The sequence below is a fragment of the Pelophylax lessonae genome, assembly GCF_965119305.1.
Source record: "Pelophylax lessonae genome assembly, chromosome: 13".
Lineage (NCBI taxonomy): Eukaryota > Metazoa > Chordata > Amphibia > Anura > Ranidae > Pelophylax > Pelophylax lessonae.
The window spans coordinates 68,437,809-68,463,276 of record NC_138780.1 but is presented as its reverse complement, the minus strand read 5'-3'; the positions used below and the strand labels follow the sequence as shown (position 1 = coordinate 68,463,276).

General features: G+C 51.7%; 1 protein-coding gene across 1 annotated transcript in view; it reads left to right on the top strand.

Annotated features, from left to right (window-relative positions):
* Window positions 1–25,468, top strand: part of KNL1 (kinetochore scaffold 1) — a 437,074-nt gene that overhangs the window by 101,316 nt on the left and 310,290 nt on the right. The window contains exon 6 of the mRNA XM_082274949.1: window positions 23,871–23,923. Within this exon, the coding sequence (XP_082131075.1) occupies window positions 23,871–23,923 (53 nt within the window). The remainder of the gene's footprint in view (window positions 1–23,870; window positions 23,924–25,468) is intronic.

The window sequence follows — 25,468 nt, the reverse complement described above, 5'->3', positions numbered from 1 at the left end:
ACCTTCTGTGTGGGGACCATCTGTGTGGGTTTCAGTCTGTGGCTGTGTGTACCCCCATGTCTGGGTAAAAATTGCGGGCTCCCTGTCAGTCTCCCTGTATGGCTTTGCATGCCTTGTAGGCTGCGAGGGGGGCCCTCCTGCTCTGCTGTGGGTTCTATCTGGGGCAGATTGGGTGCAGACATGTTTGTGAGGCGGCCGCTGTTGCGGTCCGCCATTTTTTGCAGAAATGCTATCTACGGCTCTGTCCCTGTACAGCGCCGTGTTTTGGCGCCAATCGCCGCCATTTTGGCGGGCCATGCTCGTTCGAGCACATGTCGGCGCCATTTTCTTGTAGCCTCGATCCCTCAGCCGAGCGGCCATTTTTGCGGAGCCTTCATAGGCTATATAAGTCAGCCGGTTATTGCATCACTTCCTCTTGCTCTGGGACAGCGATCGGTGGCAGCAGCCTGTTTGTGCTCTCTCCAGGTTTTTCCTTCATTGTCCTGTCATTCCTTGCTCAGTGTTCTCTATCCCTGCGGGATCGGGGCATACAGTAGTGTGCGGTGAGCTGCGCTCCCCGTGGTGTAAAAGGGACAGTACCCTTTTTATCCTTTCATTGCTGTGGGCATGGATTCTCAGGATAGCAAGTTTCCCCCCGCCCTGGTGGGGGACCAGGGGGCTGCTGCACCCCCCGAGGGGGCTGATCTGGCCATGGTAGTGGCATCATTGGTGTCTCAGGTGCATATGCTGATGGCTGAACAATCCGCAAAAAGGGCCAGGTTATCCATTTCCTCCGATTCAGAGGGCGATGTGGGTGCTGTGGCTGGCGTGCCCTTCTCAGGGTCTCGCTCATCTCTGGACCCTATGGGGTCTGAGGGGGAGGCGGAGGTGGAAGGGGTGGATGTTTCTCCCCCTGGTTTGCCTGAAGAGCTTGCACTCATGGATGAGCTGATTGCCTCCATTAAAGATACGTTGCACCGGGAGGATGAGCCCTCTGCTCCTGCTAGGGTGTCCTCCTTTGGGACGCAAAGGACCCGCAAATCAGCGCAGGTTTTTCCCTGCCCTGCTGAATTTCACCATACTGTTAATGAGCAGTGGCGCAATTTAACCACTTAAGCCCCGGAAGATTTTACCCCCTTCCTGACCAGGGGGTATTTTGCGATTCGGCACTGCGTGACTTTAACGGACAATTGCGCGGTCGTGCGACGCTGTACCTAAACGAATTTGGCGTCCTTTTTTTTCCCACAAACAGAGCTTTCTTTTGGTGGTATTTGATCACCTGTGCAATTTTTTTTTTTTTTTTCTGATCACGCGCTATAAACAAAAAAAGTGCGTCAATTTTGCAAAAATAGCAATATTTTTCACATTTTTTTATATGAAATTCCCCCCCCAAAAAATGTAAAAATCAAAATTTTTTAACATTTTCAGCCAATTTGTTTTATGCTACCTATGTTTGGTAAAAAAAATCGCAAAAAGCGTATTTTGATTGGTTTGCGCAAAAGTTATCGCGTTTACTAACAAAGGGAAAGATTTTTGTCATTTTTGGTTTTTTTTTTTTAACGCGTAATGGCGGCGATCTGCGTTTTTTTTTTTTTTTTTTGCGACATTGCGACGGACAGATCGGACCCTTGACTGACATTTTTGACACTTTTGGGGTTACCAGTGACATTTCTACAGTAATCAGTGCTATACATATGCACGGTTACTGTAAAAATACACTGGTAGTGAAGGGGTTAACTTTATTTGAGAGGGAGGGGCTGTGTGTGTCCCTAGGGGCGTGCTTTCTACTGTGATTGGCTGTGGCTTCAGATGTATGAAGAGTGATCGACGGTTCTACAAAGTAGAACCGTATGATCATCCTTCATACACCGGGGAGAATGACAGGCAGCTTGTTTACACAAGCCGCCTGACTTTCTCCCTCTCCCCCGCCGATCGCCGAGTGACCGGCGGACATCGGGTCCGCTGGTCACACGCGCGGGGGGGGGGTGCGTGACCGCGCCTCCGGGGGCGCGCGCTCGCTCCCTAGACCCTCACAGGCTAGCGACGTAGACCTACGTCGCTTTGCCTGTGAGGGGCTGACTGCCGACGTAGATCTGCGTTAGGCAGTCGGCAAGTGGTTAAAGAAGCCCTTTACAGTGCCGAATAAGTTTAACCTGCTTTATCCATTTGTGCCATCCACCGACGAGCGTTGGTGTGTGGCGCCTCAGGTGGATCACGCGGTAGCCGTTTTAAACAAAGCTACTGCGATTCCTTCTGAGGATACCCCGGTTTTCCGGGACCCTACGGACAGGAGGTTGGAGTCTCTTGCCCGTCATGCCTATATGGTTGCTGGTTCTATGCTAAAACCTATTTTTGCTTCGGTTATGGCGGCCCAGGCGGTTGCCGATTGGACGAAGGTGCTCAGGCGCACCCTGGTGGCTGATTCGGCTCCGCCTACCACATTGGCCATGGTGGATCAAATCCATCAAGGCGTCATGTACTTGTGTGATGCGGACTTGAATTTAGCTCCTTTGGCTGCACGCCTGTCTGGCGTGGCGGTGCTCAACCGTCGCCTGATATGGCTGAAGAATTGGTCGGTGGACCAATCTTCTCGCAAGACGTTGGCCGATTTTCCCTATGTGGGATCTCGCCTTTTTGGCGAGGCTTTGGATACTCTGATTAAGGGTGTTACTGGGGGCAAGAGTACTCTCTTGCCCCAGAATCCCAAGCACAAATCTTTCCGTGGCAAACGGAATTCCTCGTTAAGGCCCTCCCAGGGGTCCTTTCGTGCCTTTCGGTCACAATCCAAGGGCATGCCCTTCAAGGGCCAGGGCTTACAGAAGAAGCTGTGGGCAGGTAAGCAAAAATCCGGCCAGTCCGGTTCGACAACCCACGCCAGTTCCGCCTGAAGGGGCGCCCTCACCCATTTCTGGGGTGGGGGGACGTCTGCGCGGTTTCCTCCAACCTTGGCTGATCCGCATTCAGGACAGATGGGTTCAGGAAATCGTTCGATCTGGTTACAAGATCGAATTTCTCTCTCGGCCAGCGGGCAGATTTTTTTCCTCAAATCTTCAGCTGTCTCCGGAGCGTTTGCAGGATCTGCATCTGGCGGTGTGGGACCTGCGGGCCCAAGGAGTGGTGGTTCCGGTGCCTCATCGGGACAGATTTCGGGGGTTTTACTCCAATCTGTTCACTGTGCCCAGAAAGGAGGGCAAGGTGCGTCCGATTCTGGATTTGAAAGCTCTGAACCGCTTTGTGCGGGTTCGCAAGTTCCGCATGGAATCCCTGCGCTCAGTGGTGGCTGCCCTGAGTCCGGGGGAGTTCATCTGAAGGATGCGTACCTACACATCCCCATCTTCGAGGGTCATCAACGGTACCTTCGTTTCGCCATTGCGGAGGAACACTACCAATTCGTGGCGTTACCTTTCGCTCTCGCTTCGGCTTTGCGGGTTTTTACCAAAGGGGCTGGCGCCGGTCCTGGCCCTGTTGCGGGCACAGGGCATTGCGGTCTTGGGGTATCTGGACGATCTCCTCATACGGTCCAATGCCAGCCAGAGCCTGATGGCCGACCTGTCCACCATGGTGCAGACGCTGCAAGAATTCGGTTGGACCATAAACATTCCGAAGTCGACTCTGTGTCCTTCGGTTCGCCTTCCCTATTTGGGGATGGTTCTGGACTCTGTTCAGGCGAAGGTTTTCCTTCCGGAGGACAAACTCCGGACGCTTCAGGACGAGGTCTGGGCCCTCAGGGACAACCAAAGCTCGTCCCTCCGGACATGCATGAGATGTCTGGGGTTGATGGTCTCAGCCTTCGAGGCGATTCCCTTTGCCCAGTTTCACACGCGGGGTCTCCAGGCGGAGATTCTGGCCAAGTGGGACGGGCGTCCGCAGTCCTTGGATCTGCGGATCTCGTTGAGTCACCGCACCAGACAGTCTTCTGTGGTGGCTCCAGTCCCCGACGGTGTCGGGGGGCAAGTCTTTCCGTCCGTTGTTGTTGACGGTAATCACCACGGATGCCAGCCTGTCGGGCTGGGGTGGTGTCCTGGGCGTTCTGTCCGCCCAGGGGACTTGGTCGGAGGAGGAGTCCTCCCTTCCGATCAACATTCTGGAATTGCGAACGATAAAGCTTTGCCTTCGGCATTGGTCGGAACGGCTTCGGAGCCGTCCTGTTCGGGTTCAGACGGAGAATGCCACCGCGGTGGCCTACATCAACCATCAAGGGGGCACCAGGAGTGCCCGAGCGGCTCGGGAAGTGGCCGACATTCTGTCTTGGGCCGAGACGCACGTCCCGGCGATAACGGCAGTTCACATTCCAGGGGTGGAGAACTGGCAGGCGGACTATCTGAGTCGCCAGTCCCTGGACCAGGGAGAATGGTCCCTTCACCCGGATGTCTTCCAGATGTGGTGTGCGAAGTGGGGTTCCCCGGATGTGGACCTGTTCGCGTCTCGTCTAAACAACAGGGTGGAAAGGTTCGTGGCAAGGACGCGCAATCCTCAGGCGGACGCCTCAGGCGCGTTAGTGGCGCCCTGGCATCAGTATCGTCTGATGTATGCCTTTCCACCGATTCAACTGCTGTCCAGGCTCCTTCGCAGGTTAGCCTCGGAACCGCACAGGGTGATTCTGGTGGCTCCGGACTGGCCTCGACGGTCTTGGTACGCAGACCTCGTCAATCTGGCAGTCGACGCTCCGTGGCGCCTGCCGCTTCGAGAAGACCTTCTGTCTCAAGGGCCAATATTCCATCCTGCTTTACAGTAGCTGGCTTTAACGGCCTGGCTGTTGAAAGCCAGGTCCTGAGGGACAGGGGTCTCTCCCCTGAGGTCATTCCCACTTTGATCGGGAAAGATTTACTACCGTACTTGGAAAGCATACTTTGCCTGGTGTGAGTCCAGGGGGTTTTCCCCTCGCTCATACTCGGTATCCAGAGTGTTGGCTTTCCTCCAAACTGGAGTGGACCAGCGTTTGGCGCTGGCCACTATTAAAGGTCAGATTTCTGCGCTGGCCATCCTTTTTCAGCGCCCAGTGGCGTCAAACTCGTTGATCCGCACCTTTGTTCAAGGGGTGCGCCATTTGGCCCCTCCACGGAGGGAGCCTTTGCCTCCATGGGACTTGAACCTGGTTCTGTCCGCATTGCTCCCTTTGAAAAGATCAGGGAGATCTCGTTGCCTATGTTGTCCAAAAAGGTGGCCTTTTTGGTGGCGATCACGTCGGCTCGCAGGGTGTCAGAGCTGGCGGCCTTGTCCTGCAGCTCTCCCTACTTGGTGATCCACAAGGATAAGGTGGTCTTGCGACCTAACCCGTCCTTTCTGCCGAAAGTGATCTCGGATTTTCACCTTAATGAGGAAATTGTCTTGCCTTCGCTCTGCGTGAAGCCGAAGCATCCTAAGGAGGTTGCCTTGCATTCCTTGGATGTTGTCCGGGCGATCAGGGTTTACCTGTCGTCCACTAAGCCCTTTCGCAAGTCGGATTCCCTCTTTGTCCTTCCTGAGGGACCTCGGAAGGGCATGGCGGCGTCGGCCGCGACTATCGCCAAATGGATTAGACAAACCATTGTGCAGGCCTATGCCTTGAAGGAGAGGGTTCCTCCCTTTCCTGTGAAAGCGCACTCTACCAGGTCTTTGAGTACGTCTTGGGCTTTCCGGCATCAGGCTTCTGTGGCCCAGGTGTGTAAGGCGGTTCTCAAAGTTCTATAAGGTGGATGTTCAGGCATTGGCCGATGCCTCCTTTGGCCGTAAAGTTCTCAGTGCGGCAGTGCCTTAGGGACCCTTGTTTTTGGGTCCTTGGCTGTTGGGGTGTTTTACCCCTGGGTTACTTGTTTTTTTCCTGGGTTGTTGCTCCTGTTTGAGCAGGTTTTTTCCTGTTGCCCAGTTGGTTCTCTTACTGTGGGTAAGGTTCCTTTCTCTGATGTGGGTACTGCGTTGCTTTTCCTGCGACTGCATCTCCCACCCCTCAGGTCTACGCTGCTTTGGGACATCCCATTGGTGAAGACTTGGGAAGGGGCGGCGACTGTCGGAGGACGTAAGAGAAAACGGAATTTTTGTAAAATCTTACCGTAAAATTCCTTTCTCTGAGTCCTCCGACAGTCGCCGCCCCCCGCCCCTCTTTTGGGGTTTTTGTGTACCCTTACTGCTATGCTACCAAACTGAGTTGGGAATGCTGGTGCAGGGAGGTATTGACTAAGGGGACAGCCCCTAGGGGTGTGTCTATGCTAAAAGCTTTTGTGATTAACAAATCTTGTGCCTAGCTACTCCTGCAAAGCAAAGGTCAATACCCATTGGTGAAGACTTGGGAAGGGGCGGCGACTGTCGGAGGACTCGGAGAAAGGAATTTTACGGTAAGATTTTACAAAAATTCAGTTTTTAAGGATAATGCGCTATTAGCATTTATTTCTTTTATTTGGGAATCCTTTTGTTGGTATTTCTGCCACGGACTCATTATGAGATCCACATATGAGGAGCGGATAGGTCCTGGAGAGTCATGTATAGAGAGTTCAGTCCATGCGTCTCCTACCACGGATCATCTGCTTACCAGTTCAAAGCTCCAACCTCCCTACCATTGGTAAGAATTCACTGCTACCACTGGGTGTCACTGGTTCATTTCACTGCCACTGTGAGAGATAAAAGCTATCACCTTATTTCATTGTTATAAGGGGCCACCTATATGTACAGGATTATTACTTGAAGTACACCTTGTTTGAACCTTTGATTACATCACTTCACTACTTCATCACTGTTTTTTTTTCTCATCACTCATTTTTTGAAGTTGAAGAAGCCAGCGTCTTCATTTATTTGAGAGACTTTATTTATATCACCAATTTTTTTTGGTTATCCGCACTTGAATTATTTATTTCATTACCTGATTCATAATATGTCTGTTTATGAATGTAATTTTTAGAAGTGCACTACCTTTTTCTCATTCACACATTTTATTCACTATTTCTAGTGCTGCCTCTATTTTGTCTTGTGGTTTGTGCACCATCTAGTCTATTATTTTAATGAAACCAGATTGCTTGGACCTAGACCTTCCTTCTGTAGCTCATCAGATTCCTTCAGACATATTCCCCAGATACATTCCTTGGTTCTGCCTTTTTTATTCTGGTGATTCTTTTCTTATTCAAAAAAAGATGCGGGACCAGGTAAGCTGGTACCCGCGTAACTAACCGGACTTGAAAGTTTCAGCATAGGAGATACCAATACAGCAAAAAAAACGTTATTGTACAAAATTAGTAAAAACAGAGGCATACAAGCCTAAAAACGATTAACCAACAACTATTTACATAGACTCTACTAGAATACCAGAGGAACATGGATAAATATCCTCCTATAAAGCATAACGCCACTTTTAGAACTGTATGCTTCTGGTAACCCAAGATGCCAGGTCAGTAAACGTTTCTAAACTAACATGGCTTCTTCAGGACCTGATAAGGTAAGGTAGAGCAACACTAAATGTAATAGGCCTCTTGCACACGATACTCCTGTTTGAGCATCTCGCAGCTTGAAAAAACTCAGTACAGTTTTTTTTTTTTTCTGAGCTAAAATACAGCCCATTAATTGTAATGTGCCTGTGCACACAGGCGCGTAAACAAGCGCTGTGCATTCTTCAGTAAGAACAAAATTACTGACCAAAAATGCAGATTTCTCTTACGACAGTCGCCGCCTCCTCTAAGTCATCACTGTTGGGTATTGACTTCCGCTCCGCAGGAGTAGCTAGGCATATAGACTTAGTCTAAAACAAAAGGCATTAGCATATACACACCCATGGGGGCTGTCCCATCTTGTCAATACCCCCCCTGCAGTGACCACTCCCAACTCAGTTTTAATCTGCCTAGCGTCAGGAGTAGTTAGGCTTCCCTGTGCTGGGGCTACAGTCTCAGCCTATCTAAATCTTTTATTTGATTTTCTTTGAAAATGTCAGTTTTTTTTTTACTTGCTGTTTATTTTGTCAGCTTTAGTTTTAGTCGACTCTTCGGAAGAAGATGGATCATGCGGTGCTGGGATTCGGACTGACCGCCCTGGTTCTTCAGGGCAGAGGGTCAGATGGACCCCCCAGCCCGCCATCGAGCGTTCAGCTATGGTTCGCCCTGGCATTATGAATGACCCATCCCTGTTCGCAGCAGGGATGCAGCAGTGAGGTGGCTACCTCACTGGACGCATCTGCGATTCTGCAGTACAATGTCCCTGGCTAACGGCATTCCCTGTCAGATGAGGACAGCGGCTTTCCGTTCTGAGGCTCCCCACACCATCCGGTACAGGTAAGTACTTCTGTGTGGGGCCTCTGTCTGGGGTGGCAGTCTGTGTTGCTGTGTTCCTCATGTCTGTGCCTGTGTGCCTCCCTGATGCGGTCCCTGCGGGGATCGCTTGTACATGCGTTGCTGTGTGTTTTTGGGGGTCCCCTTCCCTGCATCACTTCTGTGTTTGTGGGCGTGCAGACTGAGTGTGTGGCGACCGCAGCGGGCGAATCCGAGCGGTCCGCCATTTTAAGTATGGGCAGGCATGTTTGGCTTCTTTATGTGCAAACTACATGCTGGTTTTCCATCCGCCGCCATTTTGCGGTCGCCGAGCGATCGTTCCGGCCGCATGTTCGGCGGCCATTTTGGCGGAGCCTTCCATGCAATTCCTATGGGGCAGCCATTTTCCCTGGGTCATGCAGCCTTTAAGTTCAGCCTACTTTAGCAGCACTTCCTTTTCCTCTGATGCAGGACAGCGGTGGCAACACTCTGCGGAGCTCTGCAGGTTATCGCTCTCAATATCTTTCTGTATTGTCACTTCAGGCTCAGTTTTTCTTCTCCTGTTTGGGGGTCTTTGTCACTGTAGCTGTAGCGGTGGGCTGCGCACTCCGCAGCGCTCTTAAAGGGACAGTACGAACTTCTTGCACTGTTGTTTTTTGTCATATTGGGCAATGGATTCTCAGGACAGCAAATTCCCCCCAGCTCTAGTGGGGGTTCCCAGTTCTCCTGTGGCCCCTCTGAGACCTGATTTGGCCGCTGTAGTGGCGACCTTGGTGTCAAACATGGAAATGCTGATGGCTGAACGTGCTGCTAAAAAGAGGCCTAGATTGTCTCTGTCCTCTGATTCGGATGGTGATATGGCTGCTGCTGCTGCGAGTGTGCCCTTTTCAGGGTCCCGCTCATCCTTGGACCCGCTGGGGTCTGAGGGGGAGGCAGAGGTGGAGGGGTTGATACCTCCTCCCCGGGGTCGCCTGAAGAGTGGGCGACCACGGATGAATTAATTGTTTCTGTGAAGGAAACGCTGCATTTGGAGGATGAGCCCAGTCCTCCGGGCGTTGTCCTCATTTGGGACACACAGGACCCTCAAGTCGGCGCAGGTGTTTCCCTGCCCAGCTTAGTTTCATTACACTGTTAATGAGATGTGGCGCACTTTAAAACGTCCATTCCTGGTGCCTAGTCGGTTCAAATTGCTTTATCCCTTTGCACCGACTACGGAATCACGGTGGTGTGTGCCCCCACAGGTGGATCACACTGTGGCCGTGTTAAACAAGGCTACCTTGATTCCTACGGAGGATTCCCCGGTTTTCCAGGATCCCACGGACCGGCGGTTGGAATCTCTGGCCCGCCATTCCTATATGGTGGCGGGCTCGTTGCTCAAACCTGTTTTCGCGTCCGTTTTGGGGGCTCAGGCGGTGGCTGATTGGACCAAGGTGCTTGGGAGCAACCTCGTGTCTGATGATGTTCCGCCTGCCCGACTGGAAATGGTGGATCAAATCCACCAGGGAATCGTGTATCTGTGTGATGCGGCCTTAAATGAGGTCCCCTTAGTAGCACGCCTGTCTAGTGTCTCGGTACTTAACCAGCGACTGATATGGCTGAAGAGCTGGTCGGCGGACCAGTCCTCGCGGAAAACAGTTGCTGATTTTCCCTATGCTGGCTCTCGCCTTTTTGGCGAGGCGTTTGATACCCTGGTGAAAGGCGTCACAGGGGGCAAGAGCACCATGCTACCCCAGAACCCGAAGAACAAGTCCTTTCGACAAGCGGGGTTCTGCGCCTAGATCCAATCAGGGGTCCTTTCGTGCCTTTCGGAACAAATCCAAGGGCAAGCCCTTCAAGGCCCAGGGCGGCCAGAAGAAGCCCTGGGCGGGTAAGCAGAAGTCGGACAATGCTGGCTCGGCGGGTCAGTCCGCCTCTGCCTGAAGGGGCGCCCTCACCCGTTTCAGGGGTGGGGGGACATTTGCGTGGTTTCCTTCAGCCTTGGCTGCTCCGGATATCGGATAGGTGGGTTCAGGAAATTATTCGATCAGGGTACAAGATCGAATTCCTTTCCCGGCCGGCGGACAGATTCTTTCCCTCAAATCTTCATTTGCCTCCGGGGCGTCTGCAGGACCTGCACCGAGCGGTTTAGGACCTTCTTGCTCAGGGGGTGATTGTCCCGGTGCCTCATTGGGACAGGTTTCAGGGATTTTTATTCCAATCTGTTCACTGTGCCCAGAAAGGAGGGCAAAGTGCGTCCTATTCTGGACCTGAAAGCGCTGAACCGCTTTGTGCGAGTTTGAAAATTCCGTATGGAGTCTCTCCGCTCAGTGGTGGCCTCCCTGGGCCCAGGGGAATTCCTGGCCTCGATAGATCTCAAGGATGCGTACCTGCATATCCCCATTTTCGAGGGTCATCAGCGGTACCTTCGGTTTGCTTTCGCAGAGGACCACTACCAGTTTGTGGTGTTACCTTTCGGTCTCTCTTCGGCACCGAGGGTTTTTACCAAAGTGCTGGCGCTGGTTCTGGGCCTGCTGAGGGCTCAGGGCATTGCGGTCTTGGGCTACCTGGACGATCTACTTCTGAGATCACGTGCCAGCCAGGACCTAGTGCGCGATCTGTCCACTACAGTACAGACACTCCAGGAGTTTGGATGGACCATCAACGTTCAGAAATCGACGTTGTCTCCATCACTTCGACTTCCCTATCTGGGAATGATTCTGGACTCTGCTCAGGCAAAGGTGTTCTTGCCGGAGGACAAGCTCCGGTCCTTGCAGAACGAGATCAGGTCCCTCAGGGACAACCCGTCCTCGTCACTCAGGACCTGTATGTGGGGCCTGGGGTTGATTGTATCGGCCTTCGAGGCGATACCCTTTGCTCAGTTTCACACGCGGGCTCTCCAGGCGGAGATCCTGGCCAGGTGGGACACACTGCCTCAGTCCCTGGATCTGAGTGTCTCCTTGAGTCGTCAGACCAGATTGGCTCTTCTGTGGTGGCTCCAGTCCCCGTCAGTGGCGGAAGGCAAGTCCTTCCGTCCGTTGGTGTGGACGGTGATTACCACGGATGCCAGCCTGTCGGGCTGGGGTGGAGTCCTGGACAACCTGTCTGCCCAGGGCACTTGGTCGGAGGAGGAGGCCTCCCTCCCGATAAATGTGCTGGAATTGCGAGCGATAAAACTGTCTCTTCCAGTGGTCGGACCGTCTTCGGGGCCGTCTTGTCCGGGTACAGACGGATAATGCTACTGCGGTGGATTACATCAACCACCAAGGGGGCACCAGGAGTGCTCGGGCGGCCCGGGAGGTGGCCGACATTCTGTCTTGGGCCGAGACTCATGTCCCGGCGATCTCAGCAGTTCACATTCCATGTGTGGACAATTGGCAGGCCGACTATCTGAGCCGCCAGACCCTGGACCAGGGGGAATGGTCCCTGCACCCGGAGGTATTCCAAATGCTGTGTGCGAGGTGGGGATCCCCGGACGTGGATCTGTTCGCATCTCTGTTAAACCGAAAGGTGGAAAAGTTTGTGGCAAGAATGCGCGATCCGCTGGCGGACGCCTCAGATGTTAGTGAGCCCCTTGGCATCAGTATCAGCTGATGTATGCTTTTCCTCCGATCCAGTTTCTATCCAGGTTCCTCCGCAGGTCTGCTGTCTAAGAGGGTTGCTTTTTTTGTGGCGATCACTTCGGCTCGCAGGATGTTGGAACTGGCAGCGTTATCTTGCCGTTCCCCGTACTTGGTGATTCACCGGGATAAGGTGGTCTTGCGTCCGCATCCCTCCTTTCTTCCTAAGGTGGTCTCTGAGTTCCACATTAATGAGGATATTGTCCTGCCTTCGCTTTGTACAAAGCCTAAGCATCCTAAGGAAGTTGCTCTGCATTCCTTGGATGTTGTCAGGGCGATCAGGGTTTACCTGTCTACGGAATCCTTTCGGAAGACGGATTCACTCTTTGTCCTTCCTGAGGGACCTCGGAAGGGCATGGCTGCATCTGCAGCGACTATTGCCAAATGGATCAGACAGACCATTGAACAAGCTTACGTCTTGAAGGAACTGGTTCCACCCTTCCCTGTTAAGGCGCACTCTACTAGATCTTTGAGTGCGTCTTGGGCCTTTTGGCATCGGGCCTCTGTGGCCCAGGTGTGCAAGGCTGCGACTTGGTCGTCGGTGCACACTTTTTCCAAATTCTACAAAGTAGATGTTCTGGCATCAGCTGTTGCTTCCTTTGGCCGCAAGGTTCTCAGTGCGGCAGTGCCATAATGGACCCTTCAGTTTTTTCTGGGTCCCTGGCTGTTGGTATTTGCTTTCCTGGGCTGTTGCTCCGGTTGAGCATTGTTTTTTTCTGTTGCCCAGTAGGTTCTCTTACGGTGCATGTAAGATTCCTTTCTCTGATGTGGGTACTGCGTTGCCTTTTCTACGGTTGCGTATCCCACCCCTCATGTCTATACTGCTTTGGGACATCCCAACAGTGATGACTTGGAGGAGGCGGCGATTGTCGGAGGACGTAAGAGAAAACTGAATTTTTGTAAAATCTTACCTGTAAAATTCCTTTCTACGAGTCGCCGCCCCCGCCCCTCTCTTGGGGTTCTTATTAGCTACTGCTATGCTACCAAACTAGGTTGGGAGTGGTCACTGCAGGGGGGTATTGACCAGATGGGACAGCCCCCATGGGCTCCTGCGGAGCGGAAGTCAATACCCAACCGTGATGACTTAGAGGAGGCGGCGACTGTCGGAGGACTCAGAGAAAGGAATTTTACAGGTAAGATTTTACAAAAATTCAGTTTTTTCTAAGCCCCAATGCACGCTAATACGCACAAATACGAGCAAATGCATACAAAAAGTCTGGAAAAAGTAGATGCTCAAACAGGAGCATCGTGTGTAATATACAAAAAGGCCTTCTACAAAAAGAAAAACGTTTTTGCTGTCCCGGTATATTGCTGTTTTTTTTTTTGTAATGTTATTTTACTATATAAATCATTAAAAATGAAATATTTTTGTGTTTTTCCATGGCTCTTGCTATGTCTCTCAGTATCTTTTATGTGTTTAAATGAGTTTCTATTGTTTTAAAAGTGTGTTTTAAAGACCTTAAAATGCTTTTACACGTACAGTGACAGTAAAAAAAACATGCCTACAATGCATTTTAATAGGGTTTTTCTATTTCGCTGATTTTCACTTTTCTCGGCTGGGTCCGGAACGTAACCCCCGCAATGGAGGGGGGTTTACTGTACACATAATGTAACAAGTAAATCACAATAGAGATTATTTTAAGAGCATGCTTACAATTTTTGCAGTAGATTGTGTGAGTTCAACAGAGTACAGTCTGGGGGCGGGCACAGGTGCACAACAGGCAGCGAAGACACGCCACAGGCCAAAGTACCAAAAAAAAAAAAAAAAACTATACATTAATATATACCTAATTGTGTAATAATGTCCTGGTAAATATATATAGCCAGAAAAATATATGAGAGGTATAACATGGATACAGGTAACTTACTGAGCAGTTCAAATTAAGACATGAAGACTGCGCTTACTCGCCAGTAATGGTCTCACTAGGTCATGTGCAAAACAAAATAGCAAAGGGTAATCTTTTTTGGATGTTACATTTTGGATGTGGCCCTAGCCAAAAAAAAATTTCTTTTGATATTTTCTTGTTCCTCGCTTCATGACTATGAACACCTCACTTTACCCTGGCGAGTTTAGACCTCTGTGCTCAAGGATTATGCAGGTCCTGCAGAACTCTTCTTGCACACCCAGGAGGCACCCCTGGGTGTTTAGAGCCAATTTGTTCTTCCTCCTTATTTATTGCTGTGATTCTCTGTCAGGCTGACTTTGTGGGACTGTGCCTGTGAGTTCTTTACTAGTCCTGGGGATTGCGTCACAACTCTTCGGAGTTCTTGCGTCTTTGATTCTAAACAATCTTGAATATCTTGTTTAGCACAATTGGCTAGACACCCCGACCCCTTTCAGACAGAGTTTCTCTATCGTTCATTAACAGACGCAGCTCCATATAATTCTTGACCATTGGGTTATGCTGCCCCCTACAGGAGTAGAACACTAGGCAGGAAAAAGCTTTGCCACACCTATGGGGCCGTCCCTGCAGGCATACACCCACACACTCTGCTATAGGCTTCAGTTTGTTTATACCTAGTTTAGGAGTAGGACCTAGTTTCCTGCTGGGACTTTGGTCTTAGCTGTTTGTTTTTTTTGTTTTGTTTTTTGGGAACCTTTTTGTAAGAATTTACTTTTTAGTTTTTTTTTTTTTTTTTTTTTCCTGAAAGAACTACAAGCAACAGCCTGCTGGGTTTCAAACTAAATATGCTAGATCCTTAAGGTCTTTCAGCCCAGCTAGTGAACGTGTGCAGATTATAGTCCAGCACTAGGCCTTGCCACGACAGAGCCCCGATGGACGGGGGCTGGCCTGCGAGTGAAACACCTCGCCGGGACGCATACAACCTGGGTCGCCCTGAGTCCCAGCGTACAGCACCCCCACCCCTGGTGAAGAGGTAGTCTGTTCGGAGTGGTGCCCATCTGATGCCGTTGGTATGGTGAGTAAATGTGCCCCCCCCCCCCAATTCCCCCAATTCTCTGGCGGTCTCTCGGTGGTTGTGGGCCCCTCCCTGGGAAAGTCGGGCCCTCGGTTTCCCTGGCCTTTCGGTGAATCCAGGCCCCCCCTTAGTCTCCCCCCTCCCTCTAAAGCAGGTTCCTACCTCAGGGGGGCGGATGTATAGCGGCCACTGCGGCGGTTCTTCGCTGGGTGGGGGGATGAGGGAGGTTTATTCTGGTGGGGGACCCCCCCCCGATGCCACTGTCTAATGACCCCTCTGGGGGGTCGTGGGGGCCGCTATTTTGCTGTAGTTTCACTCTGCATCATCTGCATCAATGTAAACATTTTCCTATTGAAGTGCATGGGCGGCCATGTTTTGGTAGCTCCCCCATAGGATTGCATGGGGCTGCAATTTTCTTGGAGTCCACAATCACTGGACAGCAGGGAGAAGCTAGGGTGACTCTAGTACATGACCCAGGTATTTCCTGTTCCTGTGTAAGATCGTTTTTCTCTCTGCACAGTATATTTCTATATTCTCTCTCCCCCCCCCCCCCCCCCATATCGTTTTGGTGGTATGGTACTGGGATCCCTGTAGGTGTTTCACCCTGCTACAGGCTGTGCTAGGGCTGGGACTTGTGCCACTGGTGCAGCGGTGTGGATCGTGGTTTTTTTTTTTTTTTGCAGTTTTTTTTTTTTTTTCTTAAAGTGACACTGTTTTTTTTGTATTGGGTAAATATGGAGTCCCAGGACCAAATCTCACCCACAGACCCCCTCCGTGCAGTTGAGAGACCCTCCTGACCATAGCCCCTGTCTGCATTTACAGCAGTTTTGGAAAACCTGGTGTCAAAAGTGGATTTCGTTTTTAAAAAATGCCACTAGTAGAAATCGCCCTATGCCTTTCCCCGCCTCTTTAGTGTCGGAGGTAGATATGGCCGCCAGGGACGCATGTCATTCTGGTGGATCTGCGTCTTTGCATTCTGATGGTGAGAGGCACTTTGTGTCAGTGCGGGAAACTTTAAAAATGGCAGATGATTCTACAGCATCAGGAATGCAGGTGTCTTTTGGCACCTGCAAATCCCAGAAGTCGGGCAAGGTTTTTTCCTGTCTGGAACTTTGACAACATTGTCGATGAACAGTGGGGGCGCATCAAACAAATGTTAGTGATGCCTAAGCACTTTAAAAGGCACTACCCCTTCGTAGACGCAGTATCAGCTAGATGGACCGTACCACCAACGGTGGATCATCCTGTTTCTAGACTAAACAAGTCTATTGTGGTTCTGGTGGAGGAGTCCCCCGGTATTTACAGACCCTGTGGATAGACTGAGTCTCTGTCCCGCCATTTGCATGTGATAGCGGGCTCAATACTGAAACCGGTCTTTGTGATCACTCTGGTGTTGCAGACCATAACGGAATGGGCAAAGTTGCTGAAAGGTGACTTGGAAACGAAGCAGCTCTCGCCGGGCCTAATAGAGCGAATGGCTCAAATGGTCCAAGCCCTTCTGTATATATGTGATGCGTCGCTGGATGCGGCTCCACTGGTAGCAAGTGGGTCTGCGGTGGGGGTTGCTATTAGCGCACGGTGTGGATAAAAAGCTGGTCTGCGTACCAGGCTTCCAAAAAGGCTCTTTCTGACCTTCCCTTTACGGGGGACAGGTTGTTTGGATCCTCCCTAAATTAGTTGATCAAAGGCCTTACGTGTGGTTAGAGTACTCTTCTTCCCCAATCCACGAGGGCAAGGACCCACGCAATAGACGGGGGCCTTCATTTACTGCTCATAGGTGGCCCTTTCGTACCTCCGGGTCACAGGAAAAAGGATTCAGGACAAATGCCTTCACAAACTGATCCGATCGGGTTACAAGATCGAATTTCAGGTCCCGACCGTCGGACAGGCTCTTCCCGTCCAACCTCTGCCTTTCTTCAGATCGGTTAACGGACCTACGAGAGGCGTTGCACGATCTGCTTTTACAGGGAGTGATTGCGCCGGTTCCCTCTCTGAAACGTTTTTGGGTGCTTTATTCAAACCTGTTCACTGTGCCCAGAAAGGGTGGCAAAGTGCGTCCAAAGCTCTGAACCTCTTTGTGAGGGTACAGAAGTTTTAAATGGAGTCCATTCGCATGGTGGTGGCGTCCCTACGTCAGGGAGACTGGTTGGCCTCTATCGATATCATGGACGTATATCTACACATCCCTATATACGCTGGACACCAGCGTTTTCTTTGCTTTGCTGTGGGAGAGGAGCACTTTCAATTTGTGGTGTTACCCTTTGGTCTCGCCTCTTCTCCCGCAGGTGGAGGGGTCCTTCCCCTCCTTAGGGATCACGGAGATGTGGGCACCCAAGGATTCCTCCCGAAAGGAGGAGGTAGTACCGACCGCGTTAAAGAATTGCAATAAGTGGGGGGCCAAGATCTCTTTCAATGTTTGATAGTAGGAGACGGGGAAGCCGTCAGGCCCGGGAGCCTTGCCCTTCTTCGCAGAGGAGATCACCGCTGAAAGTTCTTCCAGCTCCTCCCGGTCTGAGGATGATATGCCCGGGAGTTCCACGGAGTAAAGATAGCAATTGTGGCGTGCCCATGAGATGGTTGTTGGGGAAGATCATATAAGCGGGAGTAAACGTCGCCGAAGCACCTAGAGATCTCCCTAGGAAGGTGGACCCTCGAGCCACTTGCATCCAACAGATAGGGCACATAGGACGCCTTCTGCTGCTCCCGGAGAGCGCGTGCCAGCATCCTCCCGCATTTGTCCCTAGATGGGTCAACTTCAAACCGGTTTCCCGGTCGGGTCCCCGTTTGTGTCGCTCCTCCAGAGACACCGCTTCAGCTAACAGGGCGGTCAATTTGGCCTCCTGCTCCCGTTTGAGGCAAGCCCCATGTCGGATGAGCACCCCCCGGATCACAGCCTTGTGGGCCTCCCAAAGCACTCCCGGATCGCAATCCGGAGTGGAGTTCAGGTGAAAATAAGACTGGAGTTGTTGCGTGACATCAGCTAGAATATCGGGATCCTGGAGGATCCCCTCGTTCAGCCGCCAATGCCAGTCCGCGTCCCGAAGGGTCCCGCTGAGGCTGACCGACAGCGTGACAGGTGCGTGGTCGGACCAAGTAATGGCGCCTATCTCCACGTCCACGACATGTTGGAGAAGGCGGTGGGGGATCAGAAACAGATCTATTGGAGTAAGCCTGGTGGGGAGTGGAAAAATATGAATAATCTCATTCACCCGCATGCAAGAGACGCCACGCATCCACCAGTTGGAGGTCATGCAGTACGGAATGAACCTGTCGACGCGGGCCCCGAGGCACCGACGACGTCTCAGTGGAGGTATCCACAGCAGGGTCAAGCGGGAGGTTAAAATCCCCCCCCCCCCCCCCCAGAGCAGACGTCCCTCCGCAAAGTCCACGAGCGCCGTCAGTCTTCCGAAGAAACACCTCCTGGTGGACATTTGGGGCATATACTGTAGCTAGGGTCACCCCCCACGTCCCCCAGGCGGCCCCTGAGGAACAGGAACCTACCCCCGGGGTCCTCCCGACGGTCCAGAAGAGTCCAGGGAAGTCGACTTGAAATCAAGATAGAGACCCCCTTGGATTTGAATTCAGGGTTGGAGGCATGGTATACACACGGGTAGAATCTATTCTGTAGGAGAGGGAAACCACCCGTCCGGAAGTGAGTTTCTTGTATAAAAGCCACATCCGTACGGAGGCGGCGGAGCTCACCCAGCAGCATGCGGCGCTTCTCAGGCACGTTGAGCCCCCTCGCGTTAAGGGAGGTCACCCGCACGGGATCCATAGTGGGCAGGGATGGGGCAAGAGCCCAGAGGGAGGTCAAAACTATGGGCGAGGGGTGGGGAGGGAAGGCACAGGTGCAAAGAGGAGGGGGGGTAGAGGGAAGGGAGACCGCAGGTGGGGAAAAAAGGTGGGGCAGAGATAGAAGGGGAGGGGGGGGAGAAGGGGAGGGGGGGGAGCAAGAAAGATCAACGGAAGTCAATCAGTAGGGCAGAGGATGAGAAGAGAAGGGAGGGGGGGTGGACAAAAAGGACCAAGGGTAACAGACAAAAAAGAGACACCCCTGGGATCTACCTCTCGCAGGGGAGAGAGTCCGGGCTCGGGGTGAAGGTCAAAGATACAGAGACTGAGTGGTAATGGACAAGCCTCACGAACCAATCCCACCCCGTCCCATCTTAAAAGGTACAAAAAAGCCAGTTCAATACAAGTCAATGTCACTACAATGCCACGGATATGACAACATCAAGAGCAATAGTAAAATATAACCAAAACAGTACTTTAGGGGTAGAAACTAGAAATGAGCGACCAGAGCAGGAGCTCCCCTCTCCCCCCCAAACAGAACCACAGGTGGGAGAAGGGAGGCACCCACATCCCTGTAGGGTCCTCAGCCAACGACAGCGGCTCCCGCCGTGCACAGATAAATGATAACCAAAACACAGTATTGTGGAAAGCCCCCGTACAGCAGCAGGGGGGGGGGGATGGACCCCCACACCCCGCGGCTCCACGGGTCGCTCAGACGGCGTTACCAAGGAAAATTCCAGGAATGCAGCGTCCCATCCACCTCGGGTCATGACACGACCCCCCCCCCCCGGGCACCCCCGTGCGCTCACGTCCGCGCCCCCAGCGCCCCGCCCCCCCAACCAGTACATGAAGCCGTGGGGGGCACGGCACCAGCAGGCAACGACCCGCACGCTCAGCTGCCGAATCCGTTCCAAGAGGGGGCGCATCAGTGCCCTTCTCTGCAGAGTGGCCCGGGACAGGTCCGCTAGAATCCACACACTGGCTCCATCGAAGTCCACGTCCCCGGCTTCCCAGGCCTGTCGGATGATGGTGTCCTTATGGGAGTACCGGTGTAGCCGGCAGATGACGTCCCGTGGCCTGGCAACATCGGGGGAGCGGGGCCCTGTGGACCCTATCGAACTCCAGGGAGGATGGCGGAATGTCCGGTGCCAGGCGCTGACATATGGCCAGGACCGTGGGCTGTAGGGATTCCTGGCCCGTGGCCTCCGGGATGCCCCGCAACCGCAATTTGTTACGGCGGCTGCGGTCTTCCATCTCCTCCAGGCGCAGTTGGAGTTTGCCAACGTAGAGATCCTGAGCCACTTGGGCCACCTCCAATTGGGATACCCTAGACTCCAAAGATGTCACCGCCGTCTCCCTCGGCGACACCCGCTCCGAAAGGACGTGCACATCAGAGCGAACAGCTTGGATATCTTTAGCGTGGGCCTCCTCCAGTCGCTGTGCCAGGGCCTCGAAGTCCCGCTTTGTGGGGAGTGCCTGGATCAGGGCACGCAGGTCCCACGCGTCACCCGCCGACAATGGCACGGCAAAGGAGCTCGTCGTGGAGATCGAGGGGGATGGAGGCTGAGTGTCCATAGCGAAGAGGCGCCGTGCGGTCAGAGAACGGAGCAGAAGCCATAGCTGCCGGGGAGTCCCCACGTGGCTTGTGGAGGCCGGTGCGGGCCGAGGCAGAGCGGGTCCCCGGGAAGTATCGGCTAAGTTCCGATCCCGGAGGGGTGCGGAACGGCTTCCGAGGTCCCCTCCTACGGTTAGTGCTCATTCCGTGGCAAAGAACGGCATATATTCTGGTTAGGACAGGGTGAGACGGACGGGAGCTCGAGCAATGTGCTTCCTCACACCGCGATGTCCAGGACACGCCCCCCCATATTGGTACTTCTACGTCGGAGGGGGATTGCGGTCCTGGGGTACCTGGACGATCTGTTTAGAGCAGATTCTCATTCAGCTCTGTTGGGGGATTTTGCAATCACTATAAGGACTCTGCAAGAGATCATCTGGACCATCAATTTCGCATAATCAGCCCTGGTACCATCCTCAAGACTGGTCTACCTGGGTCTGACTCCTGATTCCGCTTTTGGCGAAGGTCTTTCTTCCCCAGGACAAGCTACAGTAGTTGCAGGGGGCGATTTATTTGTTGTTCAGCAATCTGTCCTCACTGCGGACTTGCATGAGAGTCCTAGGCCTGATGGTGTCGACCTTCGAGGCAGTCCCATTTTCTCAGCCGCACACCAGGTCATTACAGAGGGCAATTCTGGTCAAATGGAATAAAGATCCAAAGACGTTGGATTCTATGGTTCGGTTGAGTCCCAACACAGACTGCTCTTCTATGGTGGCTTTGCTTGTTGGCATTGCGCCAGGGCAAGTCTTTCCATCCATTGTATTGGACCATTGTCACCACGGATGCCAGCCTGTCTGGCTGGGGAGGAGTGCTAGGGAAGCTGTGTGCCCAGGGGTCTTGGACAGTGGAAGAGTCCAGACTACTAATCAATGTTCTGGAGCTCAGGGCAATAAAGCTTTGCCTTTGTTACTGGACAAATCATCTACCAGGTTGTCAAGTCCGGGTTCAATCGCACCAATGCCACGGCCGTGGCTTACATCAACCATCAAAGGGGCACCAAGAGTGTGTCTTAGGGGCCCGAGAGGTGGCAGAGAATTTTTTTTGGCTCTCTCCGCAGTACACATTCCAGGTGTGCCAAACTGGATGGCGGACTACCTGAGCTGTCAGGTGTTGGATCAGGTGGAATGGTCTCTACACTCGGAGGGGTTTCATCGCCTGTGTGCTCGGTGGGGGGACAACCGATATCGACCTGTTGGCCTCTCGGCTCAACAGGAAGGTTCAAAGGTTTGTAGTCAGGTCACAGGATCCCCTAGCTGATGCCGTATATGCACTGGTTGCTCCTTGGGGGTCGTCATTGGCTGATCTATGCGTTTCCACTGCTGAAACTCTCACCGAGACTTCTGCACAGAATAGAGGCAGAGGGGATTCCAGTCATTCTGGTGGCTCCAGACTGGCCTCGCTGGTCTTGATACACAGATCTGGTAAGATTGTTCGCTGATACTCCTTGGAGACTTCCTCTCAGGGAAGATCTGCTGTCTCAAGGGCCAATCTTTCATCCTGCTTTACAGTCGCTGGCTTTAACGGCGTGGCTGTTGAAAGCCAGGTGTTGAAGGATTAGGGGTCTTTCTGATTCAGTGACTCCTACACTGTTGAAGGCTAGTAAGTCTACTGCCAGAAAAATCTATCATCGTATGTGGAAATCGTACATTTCATGGTGTGAATCCTCGCTTTTTTTTGGTGGCTAGGATCTTGGCTTTTCTTCAAAGAGGTATCGAGCAGACGTTGGCCTTGGCTACTATTACAGGCCAAGTGTCTGCCTTGGCTGTGTTTTTCCAACGTCCTTTAGCCTCGCATGTATTGCTTCGCACTTTTCTCCAAGGGGTTCGTCATGTGGCCCCTCTGAGGCAATCCCTGTTGCCTCCATGGTATCTGAATTTTGCATGGTCTGTTCTTCAAAAACCTCCTTTTGAGAATGTTGGGGAGATTCCTCTGCTTACCATGTCTCAGAAGGTTGTCTTTTTGGTAGTTATTACTTCTGCTCAGAGTATCAGAATTGGCGGTGCTTTCCTGCCGTTCACCTTATTTGGTGATCCACAGAGAAAGTGGTCCCTCGACCTAGTCAGTTGTTTCTTCCGAAGGTGGTTTCTGATTTCCATCTACATGAAGACATTGTGCTGCCTTCTTTATGTCCTAAACCCAAGCATCCTAAGGAAATTGTTTTGCATTCTTTGGATGCAGTTCGGGGGATTAGGGTTTACCTGGCGGCTACTGAATCTTTCAGGAAATCAGATTATACGGAAGGACCTAGAAAGCGATTGGCTGCGCCTGCTGCGACCATTTCTAGGCGGATCAGGCAGACGGTTCAAGGCTTATTCGCTGAAAGGTCAGGTTCCACCTTTCCCTGCGCATTCTTCTAGGGTGCTGATGGTTCAAGGCTTTATTCGCTGAAGGGTCAGGTTCCACCTTTCCCTGCGCATTTGTCTAGGGCGCTGAGTGCTTCTTGGGCTTTTCACCATCAGGCGTCAGTGATACAAGTTTGCAATGCGGCAAGGTGGTCGTCTGTGCACATTATCACAAAATTTTATTAAGTAGATGTGTTGGCATCCTCGGATGCTTCTTTTGGGCACAAGGTTTTGCAGGCTGCTGTTTAAAAAAGACTTAGTCTCTTTAAGGATGTTTGTCCAGGTGATCTCCTGTTGTTCCTGGTTGAGCTCTATATTCTCTGGTTAAAGTTTTTTTGCCTTGTTGGGAATTACATTCTTTTGTTCTTTGTTTTCCCACCCTTCATGCAAATACTGCTTTGGGATGTCCCAATGGTAAAGCATTTATATGGAGGTGCATCTGTCAATGAACGATAGAGAAAACTGGATTTTTGTCTTACCGTAATATACTTTTCTCTGACTTTCATTGACAGACGCAGCACCCGCCCATCTTAGCTTGAATGGGTTGGGGATTTTCCTCTAAACACTGCTTTCAACTAAACTCAAGCCTATAGCAGAGTCTGTGGGTGTATGCCTGCAGGGACAACCCATAGGCGTGGTAAAGCTTTTTTTCGCCTATTCTACTCCTGTAGGGAACAGCATAACCCAATGGTCAAGAATTGTATGGAGCTGCGTCTGTCAATGATCTTCAGAGAAAAAGGATTTTATGATGAGACAAAAATCCAGTTTGTTTATGCCCTTAATCCGAAGGGTGGTTTTTTTTTTTTTTTTTTTTTTTATTCGTTCTCCCTAATCGGTTATCATGCTACACCTGTTTTTTTTTTTTTTTGGTTTCACAGGCTCTTGCTGGTTCAGGCTCAGTGTTCCTTTTGGGGGAGTAGTGGAGGAAAGCATGGAGAAAAGTAGAAACCTCACCCCTTACGGCCTGTATACACAATCTGAGAATCGTACCAAAACAGCTTTCGAAGCAATCGTACGATAATCACGCGTACGATCATGACAATTCAGGCTAAACAATCCAATGGGACAAGCACGGAAATGTTTTTTGTACGATATCCGATCTTGCAATTTTCATTTAATCAGTGCAGTTATTTTATTAAAATACACAACATATTACGTTACTTCCAAATTTTTTCTGTTGTACCAGTATTTTTGTTATTAACTGCTTTTATTTAAAAGAAAAGATCGTCCGATAATCTCATTGTGTCTACCTGGCATTAGCTGTGGATATTCTGTTATTTGTAATATTTCTTTGCACTGGAGTCTGTAGCTTGTCGAAAAAAAAAAATAGAACTGCATTGCAAAGTTAGCTGGAGTTTGTGAAAAATGTTGTATTAAAACTAATCCTAAGAAAACACTCACAAAATGTTCTTCCTTTCTACAGAGTTTTCACACCTGAATTAAAATCAGTTGGAGCAGGAGATGCTGACAGTGGAGGTAATCATTTTGTGTTTGTAGTATCCTTTTTAATTTGTGGTCTTTTTCATTAATTGACGGACATAGCCCCTGATCTTCTTAACCATTGGGTTATACTGCGCTATACAGGAGGAGGACACTAGGCAGAAAGTCTTGCTACGCCCATGGGCAGTCCCAGGGGGTATACTCCCTCTCTGCTATAGGTTTTTTTTATTCTGCCTAGTCAGGGGTAAGAACCTAGTTCCTTGCTGGGATCTCTGGTCCTGGCCATTTCTTCTTTTTAGATAGAATTTCTTTCTCCTGGATTTTTTTCCCTGTGAGATCTACAATTAACTGCCGGGCTGGGTAATCTAGATCCAGTGGTCACCTCAGTCTGGCCAGCGAGCACACGCAGACCTCAGCTCCACGCTAGGACGGCCACGACATAGCCCCACTGGACGGGGGTGGCCTGCGAGTTAAACTCCTCGCATACGACCAGGTCTTGGCCTGAGTCGCAGCTTTCCTCCTGGCCCCCCCCCCCCCCAATTTTGATGGCGAGGAGGTTCTGTCTGGAGCGGTCCCCGCCTGGTTCTCCCTCTCCCCTTGGAGGGATTTGGCGTGGATGTGGGCCCCTCCATGGGAGGGTTGTATCACTGGGTTCCCCTCCTTCCCGTTGGGCACTGGCCTCGTGGGCCATATTGCCCGCCATCCTCCCCCTTCTCCTTCACTGATGCTGGGGCTGTGGGGTGGCCTGGTCCACCAACTAGGGCGGGGGGGGGGGGTGCACTGCCTTTGACCGGGGGGTTCTTCTGACAGGGCCCCCCCTTCCTGCTTGTGCTATTTTCTGAGACCTACGGATCCCCCCCTGGGGCCGCCATTTACTTGTAGCCTGTGTGCTTAAAGCGGTTGTAAACCCTATTAAAAAAAAAAAAAAAAAACCTGCAAGACAAAGGCATAATGAGCTAGTATGCATCGCATACTAGCCCATTATGTTTAACTTACCTTAAAACGAAGCCCCGACACGGACCCCCGGACATCGATGCGGGCGCTGCCATGATCCCTCGTCGTCTCTTCCGGGTTCGGCGGCTCCGGCGCGCTGATTGGCCGGAGCCGCGATGACGTCACTCCCGCGCATGCGCGCGGGAGTGATTTTTCCGGCAAGTTAATTGAAGGTCCCCCCGGACCTTCAGAGCGCATGCGCCGCTCGCGCGAGCATGCACTGTAAATATCTCCTAAACCGTGCCGGTTTAGGAGATATTATTTGTACCTACAGGTAAGCCTTATTATAGGCTTACCTGTAGGTAAAAGTGTCAAAAAGCGGGATACAACCGCTTTAATGCATGGCGGCCATGTTTGTGTAGTCTGGTGGCCATTTTTCCGGTGGTTTGCCATTGAAAATAGGGACGGCCATGACGGTGGAGCACTCTTTGCGACGATTTCGGCGATGGGAGCCCCTCCTCATACCCTGGTGCTGACTCCTGGATCTTTTCATTTCCTGATCGTCCGTGCAGTGCAAATTATCCTGGTGGCTGCAGGGCCTGGTTTTTGCGGGGTGGTGAGTCTGGTGGGCTCCTCTCCCTCTCTGCA